General features: G+C 36.2%; 1 protein-coding gene across 1 annotated transcript; it reads left to right on the top strand.

The window, feature by feature from the left end:
* Positions 1–3,919: 3,919 nt before the first annotated feature.
* Positions 3,920–4,849, top strand: LOC110297453 (olfactory receptor 14C36-like). Its single transcript, XM_021166209.1, has one exon. The coding sequence runs from the start codon at positions 3,920–3,922 to the stop codon at positions 4,847–4,849; it is 930 nt and encodes a 309-aa protein (XP_021021868.1).
* The last annotated feature ends 18,806 nt before the right edge of the window (positions 4,850–23,655 follow it).

Raw genomic sequence — 23,655 nt, 5'->3', positions numbered from 1 at the left:
GAGAAATCATATTTGTTACAAACACTAGATGCGGAGTCCTGGAACCTCAAAGCTCCATAGAGTTATAATGATGTCACAGAATTGCTCCAGAGCTAGACATGGAGCTGAATGATAGTTTTCCATTTTTGGGTTTTGAGTTTTCTTTTGTCTTGTCTATCATTGTTAATTTCCCATTTCTACTTTTAGAATGTGAATGGTTATTCTGATGCATAATTTATTGATAATATTTTTTTAATTTACAAGTATTCATAATTAAGTGTGTTTTGAGATTCAGAAGAGATTTTCTAGGCTTTCAATTAAGTTAAAATTGTAGGGATTGGGGGTTTTATAGACAGGCTAAATGTATTTTGTGTTTTTATGAACACTGTATTGTAGCAGGATTCTAGACTTTAGCACAACTGCCTCCCTGAAGTAAATAACAGTCAGGCCTTGAAACTCACCATGTAGGCAACACCACTTGCCAATATAAAACCAAATACCTAATATCCAAATTCGTAGTTCTGGAAAAGTCTATAAATATACTAACTTTGTATTTTAGCTTCTGTTATTCTGCTTCTGTCAAACTGTTCTTGTTAACTAAATTATGTCCAGCCAGAATATGGTATTTGTGATTAAAAGTTCACCCTCAAAATGGCTAAGGTCTACACTGAGATTCAGAATGCCCAGTATAGTCTCTGAATGACTAATAAAGAATTTTTATTGGCTTAAATCTGTGTACAAGTACACTTCTCTGGCTTATAACCCACAAATTTCTGGAGACTGCAGTGAAATCCTAAGAAGAAGACTTCAAAGTACCTGAGCTCTCAGAACTACAGTCATTAGGGAAGAATGCAGTGATGATGGAGCTTCAAGGAGTCTACTTCCTGAGATGTTCTTATTCCCATGGATTCCATTTGATCAGTCACTGCCTATTGCTACAGAAGAATCAGAAACCCATATCCTAGGTAAAAATTAAAATATTGCCTGCTCTGTCACCTATGCAGATAAATTCTCACTAAACTTTCTGATTTGTTCAGACTAAGCTATGGTATGACTCACCTAGACTACACAAGCTGGCAAGTGATGTCTTAGCCAGATTCCAGGTTTATGCTCAAATCCTCCAAAACAGAGAGCCCTTAGCCATGCCAGGATCTGAAAGAGAAAAACACAATAGAAAATTTGAAGAAACTACTTTTATTGAGGTGCAGCCTGCCAAGGAAGGATGTGAATATTTGATAGTCTTTTCAGATATTTTCCAGGTGTGTAGAAATTGTTACAAACTTGACTAAATTTCTCAAATTGTAGCTTTTTAACTTCTTCAGAAACTGGTCTCCTAACTTGGCATATCCCTACAGTGGGGTCCAACAATGGCATGATGTTCACAGCACAAACTTCTCAATTAGTAACTAAAGGTTTAGGCAACGAATGAAAATTTCATTGTGTATACAATTCTCAGAATTCTGTAAAACAACTCTTACTGGATTCTAATAAAAGATTGAACTCCTTCCTTTGCTTTGCTTCATGCCTGGTGTCCTTGTGATAGGGATACCTTACCTACTATGAGATTATTAGGGAAAGACTGCTTCATTCCTTTCATAGCCCTTAGATATAAATTTGGCAGAATTCTGCAATAATTTCTTTCTTATGTCAGTATAAGTTCTCCAGTCTCCCATAAAAGTCTATTCATTGACCTATTCCAGAGACTTAGCCAACTTCTAAGTCCATCACCAGTTTCCCCCTTGTTTGAACCCACCGAATCCAAATTGTGATGGATCCTCCAATGTCCATTAAAATATGGATGTACCTTCTTGTGAAATATTTTGAATTTTTAAAAATATTTGAATGCGATTTCTAATTTACGTTTTGACATAGTATTTTTTTTTAATAAATCTGCAAAACTACAAAAAGGAATTGAAAGACTGTAAATGTTTTTTATAAACTCAGGCAACTGAATGGACATTTGGGTTTAATGTGGGTATTGAAGAGACTATGTTGGTATCTGTGTCTATGTTGTGATAAATAACAGATTCAAAGTCTTGAATCTTTGTTTCAATCCTTTAGAATAAAACTTTACTCATTTTTCTTTTTTTCCTTTTTCTTTTGTTTTTAAAGACAGTAGTAACTGTTGTGTTATTTTTTTTATGTGTCACAGATTATCATATCAATTGAAGAGAAGAGAGAATGAGAGATTGAATACTGGCTTCATTTGGGTTGTGAAAACTACAGATGATTTTGTCCTGAGCTCCATATAAGTAACAGACATATTACTTCAGATGATAGAGCTTTTCTGTACACAGCCTGTGTCTAATGCTGAATTTTAATTGGGTCCATTCTTACCAGTTCTATGGAAACCATTACCTATCTAAATTACATCTGGGCATTTTTTCCAATTAAGGGCTGTGTTCTAAGATTCATTGTACTCATGAGGATGCCAGTGATTTAGATAAAAGAGAACAAGACTGGTGAATTTTTAAAATGCAAGACTGGCATTTTGCGAAAAGGACGACTTATACAATCAGTTATAGATAGGAATACTTGAATGAAATATCTGCAAGATTTTGAATATTTTAACGTGAACAACATAGAGCTTCTTTCTTATTTTTGAGTGAAGAACAATGCCTAGATAAGTGTACTGAGACCATGGTTGTTACCTTGACCTTCTCCTCTTATTTACTGGGGAAATCTCCAGTAATCCCTTGCTAAATTTGAAAGATTTAAGAAGAAAAAGCAAAAGAAATTCTATCTACAAGTATGAAATATTTAGGAAAAACTACAGATCATAATTTTCACCTGAGATACAACCAGTAATTTCCTTAAGAGAATGTGTGAAGACAAAGTTTATTACTTGAAGAGAAAAACAATCACAGAAAAATCTTACTATAATACTGTGGTTTCACTTTAAGTGTGACAACAATATGGTGGAGTATGGTACACTACAGGGTCAGACATCCAATATAAAAGCAGATCAGTGTGTTTCTGTGCCACATGACTAACACTTCTTACTTACACCTTCATTTTCTATATTCCATAGTTGCAAAATGTGTACATTATGTAAACAAATTCATTATTTATATTTTAAATGTGTATCATAGTATATAACATTTATGTATTTATATATATTGGACACATAAAGTAGATAGATATTGTTTTTATAAAAATTATGTAAACCTGCTTTCACAACATTTTAAAAGATTTATTCATTTAAATTTTTGAAATTATAATTAAAATATATTCTTTCTAGATTCTGTATCTTACCTCCAAACTGTCCCATATACCCTCATTGCTGTTTTTCAATTTCATAATCTCCTTTTTCATTAATAGATATTTCACACACACACAAACACACACACACACACACACACTCCTAACACACATTTATGGATATTTTGATGGCACGGATTTATGCATACCACGTTTATGCAGTGTTCATAGTTCACTATGTGCAATATGGAATCTGAACCCAGTTCCTTTGTATGACCATTAAATTTCCCTAACCACTGAGTTAGTTCTCTAGTCCCTTTCCCAGTCGATGTAAAGATTATTGTTATTTATTTATTTTTTTGGCTGGGGAAGAATCGTTAATTTTCTCCCTAGTTTAATTTTATATTTTATCTCATTAGAAGTAAATATTTAATATATGGAAATCATAGTGTCTTTTTAAAGAAATTAATAATGCTTAATATGTCAAGTATACAAAAGGACTCATAAATACTAATAAAAAGAATGTTCTTTCTCTTTAAAGCTAATTTTTAAAATTCCACCTCAAATATACAAGACTTTCATCAGAAAACCAAGATTTTTTTTTAACATTGCACATAAAGGCAGTTTTAGAAAAAAAATAAACACTTTCAAGAAAAAATGTTAGTGATATATCAAGTAATTTAAGTTATTTCCAGTTGTTGTTGTTTTTTTCTCTCAGGTAAGCCTTTACTTTGAGACTATGGCCAATTCAACCCTGGTGCCTGAGTTCCTCCTGGAAGTTTTTGCTGAGACTTGGGAGCTCAGAATCCTACTCACTGTGCTGTTCTTGCTGGTGTACATGGGCAGCCTGTTGGGGAATCTTATCATCATCATTGTTACTACAGTTGACCAGACACTGAACACACCCATGTACTTCTTCCTCAGGAATCTGTCTATTTTAGACATGGGGTATGTATCTGTTACTGTGCCCAATGCTTGTATCAACTCTCTCACTGATCATAGGAGCATTTCTGTGACTGGGTGTGCAGCACAGGTCTTTTTGGTTTTCTTTTCTGCATGTGTAGAGATGCAGTTTCTCACCATCATGGCTCAGGACCGCTATGTGGCCATCTGTAAGCCTCTTCTCTATGCTATGATTATGAACCATCAATTCTGTGTTCAAATGACACTGGCTTCCCTACTTACCTCTCTTATCCTTGCAACTGTGCACACTTCCAAAACTTTCCAGATGTCCTTTTGTTACTCTAATGTAGTCTCTCAGTTCTTCTGTGATATCCCCTCTTTGCTGAGGCTTTCTTGCACTGACACCTTTAACAACAAACTATTACTTCTTCTGACTGCCATTGGTTTTAGTGGTAGCTGCTTTACCTTCATTGCCATATCATATATTCACATATTATCAACTGTCTTGAAGCTTCCTGTCAAAGGAGAGAGAGGAAAAGCCTTTTCCACCTGTTTCCCTCACATTATTGTGGTGTCTGTCTTTGTTAGTTCTGCTGCCTATGTATATTTCAAACCTTCAGCAATCTCAGAAATAGTTGAGGATATGACACTTTCTGTATTTTATACCATTGTTCCTCCATTCTTAAACCCTATTATCTATAGTCTTAGAAACAAACAGATAAAAAAGGCTGTTAAGAAAGTAATATTCAGATTTTTCATAGTTTAATAAAAGAAAGAAAATATAGACACACAAATAAACACATGTGCATCAAAGTATTTTATACTATTTATTGGAGAGATTTTTATTTTACATTATATATACTGCTTATAATTTCCCTTCCCTCTTCTCATCCTAGTACTTCCTACTCACTTGTCCTTTCAACCTTATCTCCCCATCCATGTCCTCCCATATAGACATAATTGCAATTAAAAAATAAGACTAAAGAATAAAAAGAAAAACCTTCATACCAAATTATGTGGCAAGAACCTCTATTATTATCTTTGAGTTTGTTTTCTTTTGGCTATCTACTGCAGGGCATGGAGCCTATCCTTAATTATAATTTATTTTACTCAGAGAGTATCCTTTGGAAGAAACTACATTTACCCTTAAAAGTGCTTATCATTTAGAGATTTTTTTTTCCTGTAATATGGATAGGGACATATGTCCACTTCTCATTTCAACTCTAGAACTCCATCTGGTTAGACCCATGTATGCCCATGACTCCTGCATATGTAGCTGGGCATACATGTGCATAGATCATGTTAATATAGAAACCTTTGTTTCCTTAGAGTCCTCCATCATCTTTGGCTCAAATACTAGTTCTGCTTTCTCTTGCACTATGCTTGCTGATCCCAGATGAGAAAGATTTGATATAGGCAGCCCACCATTTAGAGATGATTGATCCAAGATCTCTCAATCTTTTTATAACAACTGGCTGTGGATCTTTGTATTTGTTCTTATCTGCTGCAAAAGGAAGTTTTGAGATGATGTGAGCTAAGCAAGGCACTAATTTATGATGTAGTAGATTTTCATTGAGTCATTTTATTGCTAATTTTTTAAATTTTAATTTAATTTAAAACTTGTAGAAGAGTATTATTTGTTATTACACTATGTCCTGGGTATATCAAGTCTCAGGTTCACCACAGTAGTGTTGGGTACGGCTTCTTCCTCAGGGCATATAACTAAGGTCAAATCAGATATTGGTCTGTCACTCCCACAAACTTTGTGTCACTGTTAAAGTATTGTATCTTGAAAGCAGGACACCATTGTAGATCAAAGAGTTTATTTTTGTTTTTATGATTAAATTTTTTTCTCTGATAGTGTGTAAAGTAGCATTATATAGAAAACAAACTACTTATAGGAGTTAAGGCACACTGTAGGCACCATCTTGGCATTTCGATGTTCAGTGAAGTATAGGTTTTTCTTCAGAAATAGACCTTACTGTCAGTGTTTGGAGAGCAATCCATAGATGTTGTAGTACATGAGTTATTTTGGTTATCACCAGGGGATCCCTTTATCTATCAATTTATCTTAACATAATCTATCCTAGTATCCTTATTTGTTAATGGTCAATAGGTACTCTCCATTATTTTGCAATTCCCTATGGGTTGCCTTCTTTTGTATTTATATTTTAAGAAGCTTCTATTTCATTAGGTTTCTCTATTACTTTTGCAACAAGACATTGTTGTGAGCTGTGACTTCCCACATTCCCTTCCTCCTCTGGTTCTTCTCTTCCTCAACAGTAATTCTCCCATTTTGGTCCCAACTCACCCACTATAACTATTCTATTTCAATTTTCTCATGATATCTATCTGTCTCCACATACTCCATTACTCCAGTTTGTATGGTTCTGTCGATTGTAGATTGGTTATCATTGACTGAAAGGATAATATTCACAAATAAGTTAATGCATACTGTATTTGCCTAAATGGGTCTGAGTTACTTTACTCAGGATGCTTATTTTTCTAGTTTCATCACTATATCTGTGGCATTTCTTGATTTCATAATTTAAATTTTATTTATTATTCTTTCATACAATATATCCCAACTACAACTTAATCCCGCTCCCTTTTCCTGGTGTTCAAATCAAGTCACCTGAACTTGGCATAACAAGATGCAAAGATACAAGGTCTGTATCCTGAAGGCAAGGCTAGGAAATGCAACCCAGAAACAGGAAAAGCATTCCTCAAGTTGCAAAAGGACATAGAGTCATCACCACTCTGATTGCTATAAGGCATGTTTTTAAACAAATGATTAATATCCCATTGTGTAAATTTACCATATTTTCTTTATTCATTCTTCAGTAGTGAAATTCCAAAATTGTTTCAAATTTCTGAATATAATAAATAGAACAACCATAAACATGGTTGAGCATTTGTCTCTGTGGTATTGTAAAGTGATACCCAGGTAATTGTCCCAGGACAAAGTAGCTGGATCTTGAGATCAATTGATTTACATTTTCCTGAAGAAATGCTAAACTTATTCCATAGTGTCTAAAAATATCCGTATCAACCAGCCACAGATTTGATTTGTATTTCCCTAATGATGAAATTTACTGAATATTTATTTAAATGTTTCTCATTCATTGTAGAATCCTACTTTGAAGATTTTTTTTTCTGTTTAGAAGTATACTTCATTTTATTTAAACCAGGGTTATTTTTTTGTGATATCTAGTTTCTTGAGTTCTTTGTATATTTTGAATATTAGCCTTTTTTTATGTGGAGTTGTTAAAAATATTTTCTCAGTCTCTAGGCTGCCACTTTGAATAATGTTTTCCTTTGGTATGCAGAAAGTTCTCAGTTTCAAGAAGTTCCTCTTTAAAAGTCCTTTTATTTTTTCTGAATTTAACAGTATTCCCTCCAGTCACTCTTATCTACCCTTCATCTCAAATCTGTCCTTCACTCTTGAAATGTAACCCTAAATAACACACACACACACATCACAAAACTTGTAGTATGTTACAGTGTGTCCCACACTACATCCCTTTGTTCACACAAGTTTGCCTATAAATGTTCATTGCAGTGAGTCATTGGTCTGGTTCCATGTCTCTGGATTTGACAGACCAATCAATATTGCATCCTCCCTAAGACTGCTCGCTGTTTTCCGATTGTTATCCTGGGTCATGTAGATCCTACAGCTTTGGATCAGCCTGATTGGCACTTTCATAATCATTCCCAGATGATATAGATTTAGTGGTGGTTGAATTAAGAGCCTTGGATCTAGGGCTGGCTGGTACCTGAGCAGGTCAGTGAGCTGCCAATTGTTTTCTGCACCACAAGTTTTAGCTCTCCAGCACTGCTCTAGCTAGGTTACTCTATGCTGCCATCAGTGTGAGGCAGTCAGCTCTAGTACTCTCATGCCCTCAGGGCCATTTTATCTGTGACCACACACCCAACTCCAGAGTAATATCCATTGTACTGCTCAGTCAATGCACAGGGTCTATTTTCTCAAGTGCTGCAGCCTCTAAGAGGTAGGCCATCTCACCTGTTCTGATAAACTCCAAGCTAGTTCATCTGTGCCTTTGCTGTTAAAGCTAGCTCCACTTAGATGCCTAAGTCATACAGGTAGTGATGGGGCAGGGCTAACTATCTGACTTCCATGCCCTGTGAGGGTGCTCTCCCAACTACCACTGGTGGCAAATGTGGAACAGAGAAAACGTTACCTTCACATCCAGGCCACCTCCCCACAGGAGAGTAGGAAGGCCAATTCTCTCTGAGCTATTGCCCTCATGAGTGGCTTACCACAGAATAGCCACCAGAGACAGATTCACTGTCATGCCTGGGCAAGGCACAGGGCCTTTTCTCCCTAGTGTTACCACCTGTCAGAAGTGGGCCAGCTCTCTAGAATGCCCCAGCTTATAAGATAAAGGTTCAGTACTGCACAGGCCATGGACATTTATGTGGATCAATTTAGATTCTTCTTCTAACTGCAGCCATTTAGTTTTTCTACCACCATTTGTTGAAGGTGCTTTCTTTTTGTCAGTGTGCATTTGTGGCTTCTTTATCAAATGTCAGTTGTATACAGGTGTTCCATAGTGTGTGTGAATTTATACCATGTGCTTCTCACCACTTTTCTTCTTCTTCCGCTACTCTGAGTCCTCTCCCTCTTCCATTTTCTTATTCTTCCCTCTCCCCTCCTTCTACCTTCCCTTTATCTGTCCTGTCATAAGGTCTCCTTTATTTTTACAAATTAATGTGGGAAATAGGTTTACAGGAAATCACCTGAGTGCTGACTCATTCCTTGTTCACAGCCCCTCATAGCATAATGGAATTAACTTCCAATATAATTAGCTCCAGGCCTATCCACAACACATCAACGATTCATTCACTACTCTTGCAAAGAAAGTAAACATGTAGATTGTTAGCAATGACCACTACCCATTGAAAGAATTTTGAGACGATTGTTACAATGTTTTCTCAATGGTTCTGATGTAGAATATCTTACAAAACAAACTGAATTTCAGGAAGGCACACTCTTAATAGTTGAGCTGGGGATTTTTAAGATTTCGGGAATAAGAACAATGGCAGCTCGATAGCAATAGCCTACATGACATGTGCTGAAGCTAGGCTAGAGATCAAGGTGATAATTTCTTATTTCCATTTTTATCCTCAGCTTCCTGATAAGATTTAATAAAAAACTGTTAATGAGTATTTATGTACCCTGAATATTAAAAATAACGATGACTGCTTTTTAAATAAAAGTTTACATTTGTGATTGTTTTAAAATTTTTATATGATTACTTTGTAAGATAATTACTAAGATAACTTATTCTTTCTTTGTAACCACAAATTGTCTCCTATCAGTTAAGATAACCTCCTGAAAAAAATTACCATGCTTGCTTAAACATTTGTTAATTCATAACAAGTTGATTAGTTTCAAAAGCATGTCGGGTCTAAGGAATGATTTGCTCTTTCTTTATCTGTAATACATAATTTTTTTTTAAATGTAAAGGTATTGAAGACCATATTTTACAAATATAATCATTCACTATAAGTAAAACAGAATGTAGCTGCATTGTAAATTTTGTGCTCCTTGATAGATTTTGCTGGGATGTTTAAGTTATAGGTGAAAAAATTAAATAAATTCTTAGAACCTGTTGAAGTATGCTTCTTCCATCCTGTGTGTGTGTGTGTGTGTGTGTGAGAGAGAGAGAGAGAGAGAGTAACAATTAACTTACAATTGATTTTCTCTCCTTTTCTGAATGAAATTTTTATTCTGGCATTTAAACAGTCCCCAAGGAGATAATTTTGCAGGTCCCAATCAACTGAACACTCTATATCACACTCAGTTAATATTAAATGTCACATTTGTTCTTTGATACTTGTATGCTGCCTCTTGCATATAGCTTGCTCAAAAATAAATTTTGAAACCCTCAGATTTAATTTTAAAACACAGCATCATATTTTATTTTAAACACAATATTTTATTGTAAAGACAAATATTTTTTGTCAGATGTTAGAGCATTTTGAAACTTAATTCTTACTAAAATATTGAAACAAATACACCCATTTATATTCAAAATATTCACCCATTGACCAAACTTGGTAGAATGGATGGATTGTTGCTGTACCTGAGCATTCCAGTGAATTTGGGTGAAGGACTCTTTTCTTTCTAATATACATAAAACGATTTCCCTTCAAAACCTTAATCTGAGCTTTCCAGCTATAAAATTATAAACAAGAGAAGTCTCACAAACCCCATGCATAAACTTAAATGTCTATTAATAAGAAAGTGAAGAGTTAAACAACATTTCAGCAAAATAAGGGATGACATCTCGATATTGGAAGTTCCTGTGAATGATGTGGCTTGTGTATGGTGCTTCCTTGATATACTCTTAGTTTTGGGATCAATATAAAGAATAGGGATTAGAGAGTAACAATAAACAGTTCTGAGGAGAAAATGTTTGTATATGTGTAGTTGCAAGTGTGAAGATGTGGGGTATATAGAAAAGAATTCCACAAATGAGCAAATCATTTTCCATGGAAAAACAATCATAAGCCAGTTTTTCTAAAGCAAATAAAACTATACTCAAAAAAATATACTTCTCCTACTAAAGAAAATATTCCTTTACTATTGCTTCTTATCTTTAGGACTGCAGAAGTCTTACATGTTCCATAGTGAAGTCATTATATAACATATATAAGGGAAAATAATGAGTAGATTTTTTTAATTGATTGCTTTTTGTAATTGTGCTAAAAACCAGGGTTTAAAATCATTTTCTGATTTTATGGGTGAAACAAAAAGAAGTAAAATAAAACCAATATTATTAAATTTTAGAATTAGAATACATGAAGTTGTACCAAGAGTATTTAATAAGTTGAACATCACTAAGATTCCATAGTTATTTAGGTTCAGTGGAAAAATATTTGGAGTGTTTTATACCTAATAACTATTAAGTGTAATTTTTCTTAACAAGGTTATGTAAAAATTTATTGAACGCTTACAACATTTAGTAATTTGTATACAAAACTGTAGCAGTTCATGTATTATATACTGTAATAAATGTATCTGTTAATAATTATATACACACAAGTTAGATTTATTTCATATTAAAAGAAAATTAGAATATATATCTATATCTTAATCTATGAAATAGGAATAAAGAAGCAAAATAATTTTATTTACATTTATAAACTCACTTTCCATTTTCATAAGAAACATAAAATTAAAATTATAATACTATATTATTAATATTATCAGTCTATCAAATAAGCATTCATTGCAAAACTCTCTCCAAACAAAGAATAAAAATGAGGAAAAAAGGAGGAAATAAAGGAAGAAACAAACAAAAAAAAAGAAGAGAAAAGTTTTATGAATTACATATATTAAGCCTGACCCAGCAGAGTTTTTACAGCTGTAACAGAAGGTCACTAATTCAGGAGATGAGAAAAAAGTAAAGTTTCCTCATAATTTGCCTAAAATTATTGAGCAGTGAGATTCCTCTGAATCACTGGGTTTGAACCATTTGAGTATGAACTATTTGAGTATACATGCTACATAGTGACTGAAAAATCTGCATTTAGCAGGGCATAGTAGCACACGCCTTTAATTCCATCACTCAGGAGGCAGAGACAGGCAGATTTCTGAGTTCCAGGACAGCCTGGTCTACAAAGTGAGTTCCAGGACAGCCAGGGCTACACAGAGAAGCCCTGTCTGGAAAAACCAAAAATAAATAAATAAATAAATAAATAAATTTATAAATAAATAAATAAATAAATAAAAAAGAAAAACAACCTGCATTGAAATACTACAGATTTTAAATAACTAGATGCTAATTCTTTTTTTTATTAGGTATTTTCCTCATTTACATTTCCAATGCTACCCCAAAAGTCCCCCATACCCTCCCCCCCAATCCCCTACACACCCACTCCCATATTTTGGCCCTGTTGTTCCCCTGTACTGGGGCATATAAAGTTTGCATGTCCAATGGGCCTCTCTTTTCAGTGATGGCCGACTAGGCCATTTTTTGATACATATGCAGCTAGAGTCAAGAGCTCCGGGGTACTGGTTTAGTTCATAATGTTGTTCCACCTATAGGGTTGCAGATCCCTTTAGCTCCTTGGGTTCTTTCTCTAGTTCCTCCATTGGGGCCCTGTGATCCATTCAATAACTGACTGTGAGCATCCACTTCTGTGTTTGCTAGGCCCAGGCATAGTCTCACTAGAGACAGCTATATCAGGGTCCCTTCAGCAAACTCTTCCTAGTGTATGAAATGGTGTCAGCGTTTGGAGGCTGATTATGGGATGGATCCCTGGATATGGCAGTCTCTAGACAAAAGGATGGACCATCTAGATGCTAATTCTTATTAATATATTTCTTATACTTGTAAAAGGACTCATGTTTCCTGACTTAATTCCATGTTTTGAATACAAAGATTTATTTTTAAATCCTATGTAAAGTAATTGTGATTTTTCTTAGAAATGAATTTGAATTGGAAAACATGTCCAGTGATCAGGTTCTGTGGCTTGTTTGATTTTTGTAGTAATTTTTATGTCAGTCTAAAAAGTCTGTCTTGCAGCTAGAATGAATGTACATTTCTGCAACTCTGGAAATCTGGAGGCTGGCACAGGATGATCTGGATCTCATGTAAAGGTAGATATGGACTACCAATCAAAACCCTCTCTTAAAGATCCTTTCACATAGAAGTGTAGGTGGTGACTCCAAACAATTTCAGTATCTGTTGCTGCTAAGAGAGCTAGAAGGAAGATCAGGCCCTCATGATAGAGTCAAAGATTGGAGTACTAGGCAACAATTAAGAAGGAACCACCTAGCTTTTAATCTAAAAAGGGGTGCATTTTCATTTAAGTCATTCAGTCATTCTTACATTGTGAGTTACCTAATTTTCCCATACAAGGGGGGGCATAAAAAATTAAAAAGTAAATCCAGCTACTATGTGCCTCCAGTGGCTGTTTTGTAAAGCCTGTCTCCTAATTTTCAAACTACATATGGCAGACAGAATGGAGCCTATAGGTTGACTCACAGAGGTGATAATATATGGAGAAATAGTTGGTGAGCTGTCAAAGTTTGGGAAAGATTTATCATGAGAAAATAAAGTTAGCTATAAACATATTTATAATAATAATTCCAAACAAAACACTATTTGAAGAGATTCTGAAAATATTTTCCATCCCTTTACCTCTTTTGTTAGGTTATACACTAAGCTGTGCATCAGTGATGTGCAATCAACTCTTAGAGTATAGTTTCCTGAAACAGAAGGAACTGATTGGTTTATTTGTTTTATTTATGAAACTCTACATAGAATTATTCCTTCAAAAATGCACTTAATTAAAAAACCCTCTAATGTTTTCAATCTTAAGCTATAAAATCAAATTATTTGAATTTTGTCTTGAAGATTAGGGAGAGAAGTCGGTCTCCATGGAGGGATCTTACCCCAGGACTCAGGCAAGAGTGCCATCTTGTTTTCTGGGTCTCTCAGAGACCAGTCCATGCAGGAGAGCATGCAGGAATTAGAAGCAACAGAGCTTCTTGGACAAGGTCCCTTTGGGCCTCCATCCTCAACCAGGAGTCAGTGCTGGTCCACAGACCTCTGTGCACCTTCTCCACCAGAAAAGAGCTTACCTGCAGAGAGTGCTCTGAACCCTGGGACTCGGGAGACAGTTGGACTCCCAGTAGTCTGACAGAGGGTAACAGAATCACATGACAAAAAAAGCTTCAGCCAGAGACAGCTAGAACATGTAACACGAAGATTACCAGATGATGAAAGGCAAATATAAGAATCTTACTAACGATCAGCAGACAGTCTCATGGTCCCCAGAGGACTCTACACTCGATCTTAGGATGACTGGTGAGTGGAACACAACATCTGTTCCAAACCAATTGTGATGGGCCTGTGACAGCAGGAGCAAAGACACGGGAGCCCTGACTGACCAGCAGCTTGGGTTCCTTCTGATCAGTACTGGTATACCTTGGTTTTGAACACACCAAACAGCCCCCACGGTCCTCAGAGGAGACACCACTTCCAGGCACTGTAACACACCTAGGATCTTAGGATTCTAGGATCCCAGTATAACAGGACCTTGGTCACACCAGGATCTCAGGGTCTCAGCGGAAGCTTGACTGCCAAGAACACTGACACATCCAGAATCACAGGTTCACAGGAGCCCAGAATCACAAGATTACAGAGAAACCTGGACTCTGCAGATTCCTGAATCAATCAGGATTTTAGGAAGGACAGGATCCAATCAGATACATTGAGGGCAGCAAGCACTTCATATAATCAGATGGCAGGAGGCAAGCATAAGAACAGAAGCAACAGAAACCAAGGTTACTTGGCATCATCAGAACCAAACTCTTCCACCATAACAAGGCCTGGATACACCATCACACCAGAAAAGCAAGACATGAATCTAAAGTCACTTTTCATAATGATGATGGAGGACTTTAAGAAGGAAATACAAGAAAACACAGGTAAATAACTAGAAGCCCTTAAAGAGGAAACACAAAAATCCCTTAAAGAGTAACAGGAGAACACAACCAAACAGGTGAAAGATTTGAGCAAAACCATCCAAGATCTAAAAATTGAAGTAGAAGCAAAAAAGAAATCACAAAGGGAGACAACTCTTTAGATAGAAATCCTAGGGAAGAAAGCAGGAACCATAGATGCAAGAATCAGCAACAGAATACAAAAGATGGAAGAGAGAATTTCAAGTGCAGAAGATTCCACAGAAAACATGGACACAATAATCAATGAAAATGCAAAATGCAAAAAGATCCTAACTCAAAACATCCAGGAAACCCAGGACACAATGAGAAGACCAAACCTAAACATAATAGGTGTAGATGAGAAGGAAGATTTTCAACTTAAAGGGCCAGTAAATATCTGCAACAAAATTATGGAAGGAAATTTCCCTAGCCTAAAGAAAGAGATGCCCAAGAACATACAAGAAGCCTACAGAGCTCCAAATAGACAGGACCAGAAAAGAAATTCCTCCCAACACATAATAATCAGGATAACAAATGCACTAAATAAGGACAGAATATTAAAAGCAGTAAGGGAAAAGGTTCAAGTAATATATAAAGGCAGGCCTATCAGAATTACAACAGACTTCTCACCAGAGACTACGAAAGACAGAAGATCCTGGACAGATGGTATGCAGACCCTAAGAGAACACAAATGCCATCCTTGGCAACTATACCCAGCAAAACTCTCAATTACCATAGATGGAGAAAACAAAGTATTCCATGACAAAACCAAGTTCATACAATATCTTTCCATGAATCCCACCCTTCAAAGGATAATAAAGAGAAAACTCCAACACAAGGATGAAAATGACACCAGAGAAAAAGCAAGAAAGTAATCCTTCAACAAACCTAAAAAAAGATAGCCAGAAGAACAGAATCTGAACTCTAATAACAAAAATAACAGGAAGTAACAATTACTTTTCCTTAATATATCTTAATAATGGACTCAATTCCCCAATAAAAAGACATAGACTAACAGACTGGTTGCATAAACAGGATCCAACATTTTGCTGCATACAGAAAACCTACCTCAGGGAGAAAGACAGACACTACCTCAGAGTAAAAGGCTGGAAATCAATTTTCCAAGAAAACAGTCCAAAGAAATAAGCTGGATTAGTGATCCTAATATAGAATAAAATCAACTTCCAACCCAAAGTTATCCAAAAAAAAAACAAAAAAAGAAAGAAAAGAAAAAGAACCCCCCCCCCAAAAAAAAAAACAAAGCAAACCAAAACACAAAACAAACAAGGAGGGACACTTCATACACATCAAAGGTAAAATCTTCCAATATAAACTCTCAATTCTGAATATCTATGCTCCAAATGCAAGGACTGTCACATTCATTAAAGAAACTTTAGTAAAGCTCAAATCAAACATTGCACTGCACACATAGTGAGAGACTTTAACACCCCACTCTTATCAATGGACAGATCCTGGAAACAGAAACTAAACAAAGACACATTGAAACTAATAGAATTTGTGAAACAAATGGATTTAACACATATCTACAGAACATTTTACCTAAAATTAAAGGATATACCTTCTTCTTAGTACCTCATGGTACCCTCTCAAAAATTGACCATATAATTAGTCACATAACAGGCCTCAACAGAGACAAAAATATTGAAATTATCCCATGCATCCTATCAGATCACCAAAGACTAAGGCTGATCTTCAATAACAACATAAATAATAGAAAACCAATGTTAATATTGAAGCTGAACAACACTATACTCAATGATAACTTGGTCAAAGAAGAAATAAAGAAAGAGAAAGAAATTAAAGACTTTTTAGAGTTTAATGAAAATGAAGCCACGACATACCCAAACTTATGGGACAACAATGAAAGCATTCCTAAGAGGAAAACTCAGAGCTCTGAGTACAGCCAAAAAGAAGCTAGAGATACACGATCCCTGGGGGTACTGGTTAGCTTCTATTGATGTTCCACCTATAGGGTTGTAGACCCCTTCAGCTCCTTAGCTGCTTTCTCTAGCTCCTCCATTGGGGGCCCAGTGTTCCATCCAATATCTGACTGTGAGCATTCCCTTCTGTGTTTGCCAGCACTGGCATAGCCTCAAAAGAGACAGCTATATCAGGGTCCTTTCAGCAAAATCTTCGGTGGCTGATTATGGGATGGATCCCTGGATGGGGCAGTCTCTGGATGGTCCATCCTTTCATTTCAGCTCCAAACTTTGTCTTTGTGACTCCCTCCATGGGTATTTTGTTCCCAATTCTAAGAAGGGGCTAAGTATCCACACTTTGGTCTTCTTTCTTTTTTAACTCATGTGCTTTGCAAATTGTATTTTGGGTATTCTGAGTTTCTGGGCTAATATCCACTTATCAGTGAGTGCATATTGTGTGAGTTCTTTTGTGATTGGGTTACCTCACTCAGGATGATACCCTCCAGATCCATCCATTTTCCTAGGAATTTCATAAATTCATTCTTTTTAATAGCTGAGTAGTACTCCATTGTGTAAATGTACCACATTTTCTGTATCCATTCCTCCGTTGAGGGGCATCTGCGTTCTTTCCAGCTTCTGGCTATTATAAATAAGGCTGCTATGAACATAGTGGAACATGTGTCCTTCTCACCAGTTGGATGCATATGTAGCAGAAGATGGCCTAGTCAGGCATCATTGGGAAGAGAGGCCCCTTGGTCTTGCAAACTTATATGCCTCAGTACAGAGGAACACCATGGCCAAGAAGAGGGAGTCAGTGGATAGGAGAGCAGCGTGGGGGGAGGGTATAGGGGACTTTCAGGATTGCGTTTGAAATGTAAATGAAGAAAATACCTAATAAAAAAATTGGAAAAAAATTAGAGAGAGCACACATTAGCAGCTTGACAGCACACTTAAAATCTGTAGAAAATGAGGAAGCATATTCACCCAAGAGTAGTATACAGCAGGAAATAATAAAACTCAGGGCTGAAATCAAACAAATGGAAACAAAAACAACTAAAACAACTATACAAAGAATCAACCAAAACAGGTGCTGTTTTTCTTGAGAGAATCAACAAGATAGATAAACCCTCAGCCAGACTAACTACAGGGCACAAGGACAATATTTTAATTAACAAAATCAGAAATGAAAAAGGAGACATAAGAACAGAACCTAAGGAAATCTAAAGCATCATCATATCCTACTATAAAAGGCTATACTCAAAAAAAGTGAAAAACCTGAGTGAAATGGACAATTTTCTAGACAGATACCAGATCCCGAAGTAAAATCAGGATCAGACTAATGATCTAAACAGCCCCATATCCCGTAAACATATAGAAGCAGTCATTAATAGTCTCCCAACCAAAAAAAAAAAAAAAAAAAGCCCAGGACCAGATGGGTTTAGTGCAGAGTTCTATCAGACTTCAAAGAAGACCTAATTCCAATTCTCCTCATACAATTTCACAAAATAGAAACAGAAGGTACTCTCCCCAACTCATTCAATGAAGCCAAGTTACTCTGATACCTAAACCACACAAAGACCCAACAAAGAAAGAGAACTTCAGACAAATTTCCCTTATGGATATCGATGCAAAAATACTAAACAAAATTCTCAAAAACCGAATCTAAGAACACATCTAAGTGATCATCCACCATGATCAAGTAGGCTTCATCCTAGGAATGCAGGGATGGTTTAATATACAGAAATCCATCAACATGTTCCACTATATAAACAAACACAAAGACAAAATCCACATGATCATCTCGTTAGATGCTGAGAAAGCATTTGACAAAATCCAACACCCATTCATGATTAAATTCCTGGAAAGATCAAGAATTCAAGTCGATACCTAAACATAATAAAAGCAATATACAGCAAACCAGTAGCCAATATCAAATTAAATGGAGGGAAACTTGAAGCAATCCCACTAAAATCAGGGTCTATACAAGTCTGCCCACTCTCTCTACTTATTCAATATAGTACTTGAAATCGTAGCCATAGAAATTAGACAATGAAAGGAGATCAGGGGGACATAAATTGGAAAGTAAGAAGTCAAAATATCACTATTTTCAGATGATATATGATAGTATATATAAGTGACCCTAAAAATACCACCAGAGAACTCCTAAACCTGATAAACAACTTCAGTGCAGTAGCTGGATATAAAATTATCTTTAAAAAATCATTGGTCTTTCTCTACACAAGGGATAAACAGGCTGAGAAAGAAAGTGTCGAAACAACAACCTTTACAATAGTCATAAATAATATAAATACCTGGTTGTGACTCTGAGGAAGTGAAAGATCTGTATGATAAGAACTTCAAGTCTTTGAAGAAGGAAATCGAAGGTCTTAGAAGATGGAAAGATCTCCCATGCTCATGGATTGGCAGGATTAATATAGTCAAAATGGCTATCTTGCCAAAAGCAATCTTCAGATTCAATGCAATCCCCATCAAAATTCCAACTCAATTCTTCACAGAGTTAGAAAGGGCAATTTGTAAATTTATCTGGAATAACAAAAATCTAGGATAGCAAAAACTATTCTCAACAATAAAAGAACCTCTGGTGAAATCACCATGCCTGACCTCAAGATGTACTACAGAGAAATTGTGATAAAAACTGCATGGTACTGGTACAGTGACAGACAGGTAGATAAATGGAGTAGAATTGAAGACCCAGAAATGAAAACACACACCTATGGTTACTTGATCTTTGACAAAGGAGCTAAATCCATCCAGTGGGAAAAAAAGACAGCATTTTCAACAAATTGTGCTTGCTCACCTGGCAATTATCATGTAATAGAATGTGAATTGATTTATTTGTTTTACTTTTATTATATGTGTATTGATGTTTTGTCTGTATGTGCAGTTATGTACAATATATGTTCAGTGCCTTCAGAGCTCAGAAGGCATTGAGTCTTCTGCTAGTGGAGTTACATGCAGACTGCTGTTCAGTACCCTATGGAGACTGAGATCTCCATTGAACCAGGTCTCCTATAAGAGCAGCTAGTACTCTCATAGTATCCCTTTAGGTCCAGCATCTAAACACTCACATTACATTTTCCTTTCATTAATAAAATAGAATTTCTCAGCTATTAAAAAGAATGAATTTATGAAATTCCTAGCCAAATGGATGGACCTGGAGGGCATCATCCTGAGTGAGGAAACACAATCACAAAGGAACTCACACAATATGTACTCACTGATAAGTGGATATTAGCCCAAAACTTAGTATACCCAAGATAGAAGATACAATTTGCTAAACGCATGAAACTCAAGAAGAATGAAGACCAAAGTGTGGACACTGTGCCCCTTCTTAGAATTGGGAAAAAAACCACACATGGAAGGAGTTACAGAGACAAAGTTTGGAGCTGTGACGAAAGGATGGACCATCTAGAGATTGCCATATCCAGGGATCCATCCCATAATCGGCTTCCAAACGCTAACACCATTGCATACACTAGCAAGATTTTGCTGAAAGGACCCAGATATAGCTGTCTCTTGTGAGACTATGCCGGGGCCTAGCAAACACAGAAGTGGATGCTCACAGTCAGCTATTGGATGGATAACAGGGCTCCCAATGGAGGAGCTAGAGAAAGTACCCAAGGATCTAAAGGTATCTGCAACCCTATAGGTGGAACAACATTATGAACTAACCAGTACCCAGGAGTTCTTGACTCTTGCTGCATATGTATCAAAAGATGGCCTAGTCGGCCATCACTGGAAAGAGAGGCCCATTGGACACACAAACTTTATATGCCCGAGTAAGGGGAACGCCAGGGCCAAAAAAATGGGATGGGTGGGTAGGGAAGTCGGGCGGGGGGGGGGTATGGGGGACTTTTGTGATAGCATTGGAAATGTAATTGAGGAAAATATGTAATAAAAATATTAAAAATTAAAAAAAAAATTAAAATAGAGTTTCACAATAGATTTTTAAAATTCTCAGAAATTCTCAGTATCTCCTTTATGTTTCTATACAGTTTGATCATTCTCAATCTCTCTCTCTTTCTCTGTCTGTCTATCTCTGTCTGTTTCTCTCTCTCTCTCTCTCTCTCTCTCTCTCTCTCTCTCTCTCTCTCTCTCTCTCTCTCTCTCTCTCCCCCCCCCCCCTCTTTCTCTTTCTCTCTGCGGGAATGTGTGTGTCTCTGTATGGAAGTCTTGCAACATAAGGATTCCGTAGGCTTTTATTTTTCAAAATGTACTTTAATAAGAGACCTTAAATGTTTTAACCACCCTTCTAGCGTACCTCCCATCAGAGATAGTAGAAATGAAAAGTTAATAGAGCAAAGAGAGATGTGGACCTCTTTAAAATAGTTCTTTTGGCCAATTCCAATCTTCACTGTCAGGATATTAGTTTACTTCTCATGAATTAGTAAAAGTAGATCAATCCACTTGCAAACAACATTCATGAATCAGCAAGTGCAGTACAATACAGTAGAAATATATGGCTCTTCCAATCATTCTGCCAATCAGTCTGAGTCCACAGAAGTGGCAAGAAGATGAACAGACGTTCTCTAGTGGCAATTCTCTCTATGAAGTTTTGACAAAATCAATAATCATCAAAGAGTGGTAAGATAAACCAATACTTCAAAGCTTTGTTCACTGTTTGATGGTTATACTTATACACTTTCCAAATAATCATGTATGCTCACAAGCATTTACTCCAGGAAAACATCACAAGCCGTTTTCCAGGTACTTTCCAAATGAACACTCTCTGTGTGTTCTCAGAAAAAAAATTTCCTTTGACATGTCTGCTTTAGCAAAACTGCCTCATAAGACAGTTTCCTAAAAACACATGACAACACTAATTCTTCAAAAAATCCCAGAAATGTACACTTCATATCCTACATTCTATTTTAATAATGTGTTTTCTAAATCAATGGCAAAAAATGTAATGGGTTTGTAACAGCCTTAACACTGTAGGACTGAATTATCTTGTTGATTCACTTTCAAATTCTAAATGAACCAGAAGACACAATAAAGGCTCAATTAACCAGGAAAAAATAGTCTTTTCTCTAATATTATCAATCTATGCACAATAAAAACAATTATCAGAGCCACAGAACTAAAACTTTATGTTATACCTTAAACAAAGAGCTCATGTACATGATAGACAAACAATAATCTAGCAAAACAACCTTAAATCTCTATCAAATATGCAATAATTAAGAAAACAACTACAATTTCTTGAGGCACACCTAGGTTGTTTTAAATTTCTGACTCTTATGAATAGGTCAGCAATCAGGATGCTTCAGCAAGTGTCTCTGTGGTCAGATAAACATTTAGATAAATGCCACAAAATGATATAGCTGGATCTTCAGGTAGATTCCCATTTTCCTGAGAAACTATCACATTGCTTTTCATAATATCTGTACATTTACACACCAACCAGTAATAGATTTGACTTTAAATTCCCTGATAACTAATTGTGTTAGACATTTCTTTAACTGTTTCTCAGCCATTTTAGTTTCCTCTTTTGAGAATTCTTGGTTAGAACTTTATACATTTCTTAAGTTGATTATTTGGCTTCTTAATTTGTAGTTTCTTGAGTTTTTAAAATACTTTGAATATTAGCCCTTTACTGGATGTGGAATTGTGAGAAATCTTTTTTTCCCCCATTCTATAGGCATCCAGTTTGTGTGAATGAATAATGGCATAGTATAAAGTACAACCACCTCCTTTTTTGAAAAAATTACATTTTTTATTTTTTTGAGAGCAGGAGCTAAGCTCCAATGCCAGCAGAAAACAATCACAATGTCCATCTGAGAAAACATCCTATGCAACCCAGCCTCCTTATGCACAACCAGTAAAGCTCAATGGCTGGAACAATGTACATAAAGATAACCTAAGACATCCTGCAGAGAATAGACAGCCTGATCATTCTACTTGTCAGGTGGTTCTGCCCTCAACACAAATCCTGCAGATTACACAAGAAATGCAGTTTTTAAAATATTAACTTGCTGATCTGTATGGAAATTCCCCAAGTTTGATGTAACTACAATAAAACCCTGAACCCCTAGACCAGGGGCTCTCACTCGGATTCACAGTAAAGGGGATGGTGGAAGATCTTCCTCTAGGGGTCATAATAAAGACCCTTATGAGTTTTACATAGATATTGGCCCTTTGGTGGTCCTTTGGAAGCTGAAAGTTAGGAATAACAATAGAACCTTCTAATTTTCATGAGGGACCATTAATTGTTGATCTTAGATTGTATTCCTATTGTGTTCTGAGCCTGACAAATACAAATATGCAATCTTGCAGACCACCATTGGACTGAATACAGGGATCCAAGTGGAAGTGTTAGAAAAAGGACTGATTGAGCTGAAGGGGTTTGCAACACCATAGGAAGAAGAGTATCAACCAACCAGACACCCCAAAGCTCCCAGGGACTAAACCACCAAAGAAAGAATACACTTGGAGGGAACCATGCTTCCAACTGTATATGTAGCAGAGTATGGCCTTATCTGGCCTCAATGGGAAGAGAGACCCTTGGTCTTTTGTAGGTTTTATGCCCAGTGTAGGGGAATGACAGGGAGGAGGGAGTGGGTATGTAGGTGGTACAGTACTCTCATAGAAGCAGGGGGAGGGGGATTGGATAGGGAGTTTGTGTGTGTGTGTGTGGGGGGGATACAGTGAATCTGGATAACATTTGGAATGTAAATAGATAAACTATACAGTTAAAGAAAAGTACTTTCCTTTGATGTAGAGAGTCCTTAATGCTGCATCTAGGATATTGGCAAGTATATTTACACTGTTTTAGGAGGACAAGAGTGCAGGTTCAGACAGGAATATTTACATTTGGGCTAATGCAAGGCTCAAGGAAATACAGATAAGGAATGTGTGGGATTTCTTTTAACTTGTTCATCCTGATAAGTCCTTAGACTGTGACTATGGGGCTCTGTTAATTGTCTTGTTTGATTATGTTGTCTTTAATCTAAGAACTGATCCTCTTCTTAGTATAAAAGCATTCTGGGAAAAAATAAACCTTCTTCAGTACTAGCTAGGGTCATGTTATAATATTGTCTAATTGTCTTTTATCTCTTTAATCCTCACTCACTCTCTTGACACCATGTGATAGACTGAACTAGTTTGATCACTTTGCCAGTGAATTCA

This window comes from Mus caroli, unplaced genomic scaffold (assembly GCF_978045245.1).
Source record: "Mus caroli unplaced genomic scaffold, Mus_caroli_1 scaffold_8, whole genome shotgun sequence".
In the NCBI taxonomy this organism is placed as follows: Eukaryota; Metazoa; Chordata; class Mammalia; order Rodentia; family Muridae; genus Mus; species Mus caroli.
This window is presented reverse-complemented; position numbering and strand designations above follow the sequence as displayed.

What these genes read in the sequence shown, in the direction of transcription:
- LOC110297453 (XM_021166209.1), top strand. Translation starts at nt 3,920, where the DNA reads ATGGCCAATTCAACCCTGGTGCCTGAGTTCCTCCTGGAAGTTTTTGCT.